Source organism: Dipodomys merriami, unplaced genomic scaffold (assembly GCF_024711535.1).
Source record: "Dipodomys merriami isolate MVZ:Mamm:240054 unplaced genomic scaffold, mDipMer1.0.p SCAF_2, whole genome shotgun sequence".
Taxonomy (NCBI): domain Eukaryota; kingdom Metazoa; phylum Chordata; class Mammalia; order Rodentia; family Heteromyidae; genus Dipodomys; species Dipodomys merriami.
In genome coordinates, this window is record NW_027203381.1 from 44,311,710 (window position 1) to 44,321,469 (window position 9,760).

A 9,760-nucleotide genomic window follows, 5' to 3' on the forward strand; every position below is an offset into this window, starting at 1 on the left:
CAAGGTTGCTGAAAAGACAACCACCCAGAGCCGAGACTTGTGGATTTTCTTTCTTTCTTTCTTTCTTTCTTTCTTTCTTTCTTTCTTTCTTTCTTTCTTTCTTTCTTTCTTTTTCTTTCCTTCCTTCTTTCCTTTCTTTTTTATTCCTTTCTCTTCCTTTCTTCATGTTCGTCTTTCCTCTCTCTCAATTCTAGTGGCATTTTGACAGTTCTGTCACTTTACTTCAACATCCAAAAAAAAAAAAATGGCCCTACAAAAAAATAGACCCAGAGGTGTTTTGAAATCTCACCGAACAGCAGCTGACTTTTTAAAAGGGGGGATTGCATCAAGGAACTGCTGCTGGAGTCCTCCAAAACCCTCAACCAAAATAGACCAATAGGCACATGTGTTTACTTAATGGCTAGTTTCTGTTTGAAACACCGAGGGGGGGGGAAGGGTCTCCTAGCGGGTTTAAGTCCTGAAAGTAGACTGTTTACCAACACGGATGAGCAGTCACGGCGTGGTCGCCCCCTTTCCTACAGAGCCGACAGCTGCTGGGGTTGGGAGGTGTGTGGAGGGTTCTGGCCGGGTCGCCGAGGGGCGGGCGCGCGCCCCGTTTGTCTCCCGGCCGCGACAGTTTAAAGAGCATGTGAGTATGACAAGTGTCTCTTCGCAACGTGTTAGATTTCGAAACTGCTTTGCAATCCATTCCGGAACTCGCAGCTTTAGCCTGGGGGGACAGACATTCGCCCGGGCAGGAGGATGCCTTATGGCTCGCGCCCCCCCCCCCGCGCGCCCCACTGTCCGGGTTGGAGGAAAAGTGCGGGGAGCAGGGTGCGCCGCGCCGCGCCCGCGTGTCAATGGCAGCCGCACATTCTAGAAGAAGTTGGTTCTTGTCCCGAATACTTTTCCCCTCGTGCCCCGCCCCTTGAATCCGAAACGGCTGTCTTCAGTGGCTACGGTAGAGTCTGCGGACTTTGAGGGCAGCTGTCAAAAAACAAGCCGGGGAGCTTTTCCTTCCCGGGGGTGGGGGAGGGGAGGGGAGGATACGTCCTGCCACCCCCCCCCCCATCTGTTGCTATTTCCTAACCAAACGCACTCTTCGCCAGCCCCCGGGAAGAAAGGCCCAAAGGAGAAACCTGGAACGCCCGGGCTGGTGTCTCCGCCGAGGGGCGAGGGATGCGGGCGGTGCGCGCGCCGCAGACAGGAAGGATCGTGTTTCTGGCCTCGGCCACCCCCGCGTAGAAGCGGGCTCCTAGCGGTCGCGGTGCTCGGTCCGGTTCACCCGGGCTGGAAGGTGCGGGGGGGGAGGGGCGGAGGAGCCCAGAGGCGGGCGGGGGGGGGGGACGGGGCGGGCGGCTGGGGGCGGAGGCAGGACCTCCGGTACCTTCCCTCTTTGCCTCTGTGACAGCGCCGAGGTGCGCCGTTCAGGAGCGAGGAACAAAGGAGCGGGGTGGGGAGGGGAGCGAGTTGGGCGTGGGAGAGCCCCCGGCCCGCTGCCAGAAGATCCCGACCGGAGGAAGCCCAAGTGTCACTTGAATTCCGCCCCAGGAGCTGGCGCCTGGGATCCGAGCGCCTTGTTTAGCAATTACGGCGGGAGCACGTCCTATAAGTTACGGGAAAGTCGGCGGCGAAGGAGGACGATCCCTTGTCCCCCTGTGGCCTCCCTCCTGGCCCCTCGAGACCCCAGGATCGCCTGGATCTGGGAGGGGAGTTCCAGAATGAAAAGCAAGAAAGGTAAGGCAGCACGCCGCAGGCTTCCGCGCACCCTGGGCGCGAGGCCGGGGGACAACGTGCTGGCCCCGTTGGGCGCCAGGCGAGAGTGACTTGGGTGTACTTTTCCGCCCAGAGGCTCGGGCTGGAGCGGTTGGCCGTTCCCTTTGTTGGGGCTGTGTCTGGAATGGCAGTTGCTGTTTTCCTTCCAGACACCACACGAGGGGCTGTTGTGGGGAGACGAGCCTCTCCACGCTGCTGGCACGTTGTCAAGAAACATGTTCAGAGCCTTGTTTGTGCGCCTCCAAGTTTCATTGTCTCCGCCGACACCCCATGCTCAGCCCAGCCGCGTGGCTTCTATAGCTCTGTCTCTGGGGCGGGAGGGGGGTGCAAGTCGGTGTCTGGGGTACCCCGCACCTCATGTTTTAGTGGGGAGTCACTCCCCCACTTTTGTCTGAAAGTTCTCCCTTAGACCCCCATACTCTCAAGGATCTGAGCTTTTCCACAACTGAAGGAAGGTGGGCTGGGACCCCGCACTGCGCCCTGGAATGTACTCAATTTTGGAACTCTAGACTCTCAGAAACATTGTTTTTCTCCGTCTCTGAGAGTTTTCCCACGATCCATTTTGGGCAAGATGAGGAGTTAGGACGCTGGGCCGGTGTGCAGTCAGGACGCGTCCAAGTACGACCAGCGGACTTGGTTGTAAGTGTCGGGAGCCAGGCTGTCATTGTTTCCACGCAGCGTCCTGGAAGCTGTACAACTAAAACTTGCCGTCCGTCTGGTTTAAAAAACAAAAAATACGAGGGAGGAAGGAACCCTGAAAGGTCAAAGACTGAAGTCCCCTTTTTGAAGTTAACTTTGGAGTCCCTGGCTGGGAGGTCCCCCGAGTGCTCTGTCGTGGACTGGAGTTGGCTTTTCTGTTGTGATTTATGTCGAGTGGTTCAAAACAGAAGTTAATCGCTCCGGAAAGCTTGCTGGAGATGGGGGGGGGGGGGGGGTTCGACGCAGCTGCGCATGCCCAGAAGCTTCCTCGAGTTTGTGACTGCATTCTTTCAGACTCGTCCCGCGGCTTGCCATTCCTCATCCAGCAGGGGGGTTGGGGAGGGGGGGGGCTTTGGGGTCCCTTTGTGAATTTTTAACTTAGAGTTCTGTTGAGATTCGGTGCGAGACTCTGAAACACGTACAACTTCCCTGTCCACCACCACCCCCCCCCTTCCCCGCCGAAGAGTGAAAACCCGGGCTCTGGGTAGTGAGACCCCCACCCCTGCCCAAGGACCGAGCGGTGCATTCTGGGACGCTTAAAAGTTTGGGGTATTTAAAAAAAAAAAAGTTTAGTCCGGGCCGTCTCGCCGCGCCGGGGCCGCGCTGGGAGCGCCGGGGACGCGCCCGCACGGTCACGTCGCCCCTGGGGGTGACAGATCCGAAGCCCCTAGGCACCCGTTCTCGTGACGGTGGCGCGCTCCGGCAAAATGGGGGTTTCTGGTTTTGAGGAACGGGTCGAACGCTGCGCTCCGGCGGGGGGAAGGGAACCCCTATTGTTCCTACTCTGGCTGGGCGTCTGTGCGCTCCCTCCGGAACCCCTTTCCCCTCCCCCCTTCGGGTACCGCCCCCCGAAGCCCCTGGCTCTCCCATCCCCCACCCTCTCGAGGATCTCCCCCCCACTTCTCGGGCGCCCCCCTCCCCCATTCGAAGGCCCAAGCTGGGAAACACGCTTTCCGTGTTCCCCAGTTTCGGGCACACAGGGGTCCCGCGAGCAGCGCCAACTCATGGAAACAATGAAAGGTGACGTGTAGAGGGGAAACTTTTTTCGGCGGCCCGTGGAGAGGGGGGTGGGGGTGGCCGGGGTTCCTTTCTCTCCGTAGGCTTCCCTGGCCCCTGGTCTGGGATCGGGTGCAGGCCCCTGAGTGTGTGGGATCGATTCACAGCCCACCGGGAGCTCCTTGGTGACCCGGAGGTCCTCCACGGTGCCAAGTGCTACCAGTCTGCGGCCTGATCTCAAGTTTGGGGTTTGAACTACCGGCAGGAACAAAAGCAGCCTGCTTTCCTGCTTTCCTTCGTGGGGCTCCTCCTCTGCCCGTTAGCCTCCGCTGCCTGACCTCCCCCTGCCTGCGTCTGGACTACCTGGGGGGGGGGGGGGCTGCCCGGGCCGGAGAAGTCGGTCCCGCCTATTGTCTGTCTGGGCCAAGTCTTGGATATCTTTAAAACTGTCCTTAAAACAAAGACACTTGGCCAGTCGCTGGGGTGCGTCCAGCCCTGGTGTGTGATAAAAACTGCAGTGCAAAAGTCTTAAGGGTGGCTTTAAAAGCAGGAACAAGGTTCGACGGGGAAAATACGCCGCCCCCAGCTTGAACGCTTGCTTTGGGGTCGCTGGGGCTGGGGCCGGCCATGCGCATGGCAAGTTTAATACCTCGGTTCCTCTAGCTTAAAGAGTCCGAGCGGGAGCTGCGTTGGATTAGGCTTGCTTTTCCCGAAACTTTTCCTTTGATCGTTCCTTCCCCCGCCCCCCAGATTCTTTTTTTTTTCCTCTTTCTTTTCTAACTCTGCAGTGTGTTTTTAAAATCCACGGTACCCGCGGCCTCTGCGCCCCCCCCCCCCCGCCTCGCCTTGCGGGTTCGGCGATTGGAAGCGCGCGTTGGGCGCGCTGGGGTCCCCGGCGGCCCGGTGGCTTTCCCGGCGACATTTCCTTGTGTGTGGATGGAGTCAGGAGCTTGTGATTCCCTACCCGCTCCGACCACATTTTTTTTTTCTCTCTCTTTCTCGTTCCGAGCTAGGCGTTTGGAAACAAGTCGTAACCGGGAAACTTTTCAAAAGCTCAGTTACAGTAGGAAATGAGTAACGAGAAAAAGTCTTTGTTTTTCCAAGCGGAGCCACCATGGGGGTGGGGGGGAGTGTTCATGCAAACAGTCCTGACAGCCGCGAACGTGCTCGGAGCGGCCGGGCAAGTCAGCTGGCCGACCGACCCACGGACACCCAAGTCCGCACTTCCTGCTCCTGCAGCTGGGGGTGGGGAGTGGAAATAGCTGTGAAAGCGTCCAGAGGCCTTTTATTATTATTATTATTTTTAATGAGCTGCTTAAAGTCGCCCTGAGTTTTGGTGGTGTGTCACTTAATCTGAAAGACCCGAGCTTCTGGCCAAACTAAGCAGAGTTTTGTTGTTGTTTTATTGTGTCTTATTTTTGCTTCGAACTCTTAATTGAGAATTTACTGTGGAAAGGACAAATTTCCACACTTTTGGATTCTTTTTAAAAAAAAAGGTAGATGTGTGGGGATGGAGTTGGGGGGGGATAATGGCCTTTTGGGAGTTGGGAGTTTATTCAAGTATGCTTCAGTTATTCAATGAACCTGTGACACATTTAAAATGAAATTCCCTTTGCCATCCAAGCAAAGGTGAAACCGGAACTAGTGTATAATTTAGTGGACTTTGTTTTAAAATTAGTACTTCACCCAGATTTCAGTGTGGGTTTTGAAAAGTTTTTCAACGGAGCAGTGAAAATAAGTTTCAGTTTTAAGTTTGCTCTTTTTTTTTTCTTTTAAGAAAAAGTTTACATCTTCAGGGGAGGGAAGCTTCAAATGTTCAGCAGTTAAAGCGTTAGATGTTTGTGTGGCTTCTTTATGGCTGTTTATTACCCCTCGAGCTACAGTGAATTTGCAAAACCATTCACCTCTTTTGTTAGAACTTGCTTTACTTTGTCTTGGGAGGGTTTGCTCTTCCTGTTGGACCTCCCTCAACACCTCTGCCCCCTGTAGTCCAAACTAAAAAGTGTGTCACCAAGTAAAGTTACAGTCAACTTAAACAGGACTCCAAGACTGAGTCATTTTTCAACCCAATCACAACAGTACTGGACACAAAAAATGTATATAGAGTGAAAATGTATACCTTTACTCTTTTCTCCTAATGAAGAAATACTGCTTTTGGACAATTTTTTTTATAAATTCTAGACTGTCTTCAAGGAAGAATTGTTTTAAATTCATAAAGATATTTAAATGTGTACGGGTCAGGCTGGTCTGAGTTTTAATTGAATGTGATCTGATTTAAATCTTCTTTATGACTTGGGAATTCTTAAAATGTCTGGCAAGATTAGACTATTTTCCACCCAGAGAGCTTCCTTTGGAGTGTTTGCATATTCAGTGTTTTTTGTCATGTAAGAATTTAAGACTGAACTCTGGATAACTAGTATTCTAGATACCTATGAAATGGTTAATTGAAACTTGGTTTTAATCTTTATTCAGTCATAGGGCATCTTTTGACTTATAAAGTAGAACAACTGAAAAGTGCAGTGGTTACAGTTAGTGTCTAAGTGTTGTTTATTAAAATTATGCGATTTTGAATTAACATAGATAAGAACAAGAAATGACCATGGAACTAGCAGAAAATGTAAAATACTTCACTGGGAATGATTGAAATATCCCATTTCCTTCCTTGTATCAGTGAAGAAACATAATCTTCCCTTTTTCAAATCTCCTATGGAAGGAGGAAGAATAAACATTTAAAATGTAGGATAGTCACTAGATTGATTTTCCTAGTTATCAGTGACCTCAAAGAAAAGATGGTTAGGGCCTATTTCAACTGCCCGGCACCTCCTGGTCTCACATGCATGGCAACTTACTCACTTCACAGTAGTTTGTCTCTCCCACCAAGGGAGAGCATCATGGGAAAGGAGTGTGAGAAGTTGACCTCTATGTCTGACCATTGATTTGAGAATCTGACTTCAGAGTCTCATTACTCTATAGGACTCTTGTCATTGGACACACACACACACACACACACACAGACACACACACACACACACACACACACCCTTTGCATGGTATTCAGTAATTGAAAAACACAGTGACATCAGGTGGTCAAGGATAAATGAGGTTTGGGATAGTTACCCTGCTGATGAAAGCAAGTGACAGCCGCCCTTTGTCCTTTCCTAGGTGTTGTTGCAGCATCTGGCAGTGAGACTGAGGATGAGGACAGCATGGACATCCCCCTGGACCTCTCTTCCTCAACTGGCTCAGGCAAGAGGAGAAGGCGGGGCAACCTGCCCAGGGAGTCTGTTCAGATTCTTCGAGACTGGCTCTATGAGCACCGATACAATGCCTATCCTTCTGAGCAAGAAAAAGCATTACTGTCCCAACAGACACACCTATCCACACTCCAGGTGAGGAGAAAGAGCACAAGGTTCATGTAAAAGTGTCCACCCCCAATCTGGCATGCTGGGGATAATCTAGGGCTTGCTAGCACATGCTAGAATGAAAGCATGCTCTTTCACTGAGCTACACCCCCCAACCTGTGCATGCACCTTTATTTTCAAAGTCATTTTATAGCATTCTGGTGTGTCCAGTCACTAAGCTCCACCCATTCACAATTTAAAAAAATGGAATATCTCTTCTTTGTAAACTTTATCAAACTAGGAGCTAATAACTGGTTACTTAGAGGACACAGAAACACTTGACAGTCATCTGTCAGATAGTATTTCCTTTAATGCCTAAAAGAGCCTTCTTTTATGTAACCAACATTTTTTTAAAAGGTGGTTAAACCTTATTCTATTGCCCAGGAAACTGGTTTGATATTTAAACAAGGACAGACTTCGGTGAGGTCATTCATGTTATGTCTGTTGACACAAGTCATTTGAACTGGGAAAAATCAGTTACTGGGGAGGTGTGGCACTTTTCATACAGGACAAGTATTCCTGTAGTTGATTAACTTAAATGCTGGGGCAATAGGTAATAGGTTAAAATGGAGAGTGTTAAAGGTACCTGTTTTCCCCTTAAAGTCATTTTTTTCAGGTGTTTGAAAATTTATACTTTCTTTATATGGCAGTATAGGGGCCTGAACTCAAGGCCCGGCCCATGTTCCTTAGCTTTTGTGCTCAAGGCTGGCATTTTGCTACTTGAGCCATAGCTCCACTTCCAGCTTTTTACTCATTTCTTTTTCTGAGGGACTTTTCTGCTTAGGCTGACTTCATATCATGATCCTCAGATCTCTGCTTCTGGAGTAGCTAGGATAATAGGTGTGAGCTACCAGTGTCCAATGGGAATTAAGTCCAGTAATTGAGAACTGATGTCTGTCAGGTGTTTGTTAGAATGCTGCTGAGTGAATGAGAAAATTCATATGTATACTTATGGTTTCAGGTGTGTAACTGGTTCATCAATGCCCGCCGCAGGCTCCTTCCAGACATGCTGAGGAAGGATGGCAAAGATCCCAATCAGTTCACCATCTCCCGCCGTGGGGCCAAAATTTCTGAAGCCAGCTCTGTGGAGGTTGCCATGGGCATCAAAAACTTCATGCCAGCTCTAGAGGAAAGCCCATTTCATTCCTGCACAGCTGGACCTAACCCAACTCTGGTAGGGAGATCACTGTCTCCGAAACCCCCATCCCCGGGATCAGTTTTGGCTCGTCCATCGGTGATCTGCCATACCACTGTGACTGCATTGAAAGACGGGCCTCTGGCTCTCTGCCAGCCAGTTGGTGTGGGACATAGCACAGATATCCAGCAGATAGCAGCCAGCAGTTTCACAGAAACCTCACTTATGTACCCAGAAGATGCTTGTAAAAGTACACACACACAGAGTGGTCTTTTCAACACTCCTCCCCCTACTCCGCCTGACCTGAACCAGGATTTTAGTGGATTTCAGCTTCTAGTGGATGTTGCACTCAAACGGGCTGCTGAGATGGAGCTTCAGGCCAAGCTTACAGCTTAACCCCTTTTTGCAAGCAAAACACTTCTCCAAAACGTGATTGCCGGGGTGATGGCAAGAGTTGAATTGCATTATTTTATATATTTTTTTATTAATATTTGCACATGGGATTGCTCAAATGAAGCTTCCTGTTACTGATGTTTTCAATGGAATATCGTCATTCCAAGAATATAAACTCAGAGCTACTGTAGAAACAAAAGGGTTTTTTTTCTTTCTTTCTTTTTTTAATGTTTCTTGGTAGATTATTCATAATGTGAGCTGTTTCCCAATATCATGTGATTTTTTTTTATTTCCCCCCCTTTTTGTTGGTGTTTTTCAGACTGTGCAATACTTAGAGAACCTATAGCATCTTTCCATTCCTGTGTGGAACAGGTTGTCCACATACTGTTTAATTAATAAATTTTCAATGTTTTTTTTTCAAACAAGTATGAATCTAGTTGATTGATGCCTTTTTTTCATGACGCGTAATAAAGTATTTTCTTTAAAAGTTATTGTAATGCAGAGTATTTTGTTGAAGGGAACACTTAAAAATGAGTAGGAATATTTCTACCTGTAAGACCCTGGGTTACATTTCCAGTACAGCTTCCAAAAGGTACATAAAGGAGGAATATAGTGCCCCCATCAGGAAGTTGGGGGTAGAATGAGGTGTGAGTTATAGGAGTGCCCCACCATCTTTTTAAATATCCGGTGAACAAGAAGCTAGTATGTATAAACAGGATGTGTGGTGTTTACTCTTGATAGGAGGTACAACAGGCCCTCAAATCTTTGAGCTGAATTGCAAGTTGGAATGAATCACCTCATCATTGTTTAGCTAGCCACTCAATCCTTAGTGATCTTTGCTAGGGATTTTCAAACCTGGTCATGATAAATGAAAAGTCTTGAAGCAATGGTTATGGCCTATGTGTGCAGAGATGAACAACACGAACAACACAAGAAGCTTAGCATTGTACATGCAGGTTGATCTTTAAGATCACCTTTATTGAGTGATATAGTTAAGACCCTTGCATTCAAATGCAACATTAAGTTGTAGAGAAATCTAGAACTATTTCATCCTAAGATGATGGGATAATCAGGTTGTGCCTGTATGATAGTTGCTCAGGTTGTAAGTTTGCAAAAAAAAAAAAAAAAAAAGGTAGATGTACCAGTGGAGTTTGTTGGGATAGATGGTAACTTACAAAACCAGTGGCCAGAAGGACTTGGTGGCATTCCTTTCACTTGTCACATGCCACAAAACCATTCTTTGCTGTCATGCTCACTGTGAAGTTTCTGTGGTTAGAGTTGTGCTTTCTAGCCCTGCCCCAGCTGTGAACTATCTTGAATTTAAGGGAGCACCACAGCTACTGTATTGTTTAAAGAGTGTAGAAAACTTGGCGTTAAGTTT

At 49.0% G+C, this 9,760-nt stretch overlaps 1 protein-coding gene across 4 annotated transcripts; it reads left to right on the forward strand.

Annotated features, from left to right (window-relative positions):
• Positions 1-489: 489 nt before the first annotated feature.
• On the forward strand, positions 490-8,866 carry Tgif1 (TGFB induced factor homeobox 1). 4 transcript variants are annotated; one of them, XM_070029500.1, is made up of 4 exons: positions 1,169-1,276; positions 1,531-1,716; positions 6,613-6,839; positions 7,813-8,866. In XM_070029500.1, the coding sequence occupies exons 2-4, from the start codon at positions 1,701-1,703 to the stop codon at positions 8,380-8,382; spliced, it is 813 nt and encodes a 270-aa protein (XP_069885601.1). In that variant the 5' UTR covers positions 1,169-1,276; positions 1,531-1,700; the 3' UTR covers positions 8,383-8,866. The 4 variants fall into 4 exon arrangements, with proteins under 4 accessions (XP_069885602.1, XP_069885601.1, XP_069885600.1 ...); XM_070029501.1 differs by lacking the exons at positions 1,169-1,276; positions 1,531-1,716 and adding an exon at positions 490-628; XM_070029499.1 differs by lacking the exon at positions 1,169-1,276 and having other exon boundaries at positions 1,387-1,716.
• The last annotated feature ends 894 nt before the right edge of the window (positions 8,867-9,760 follow it).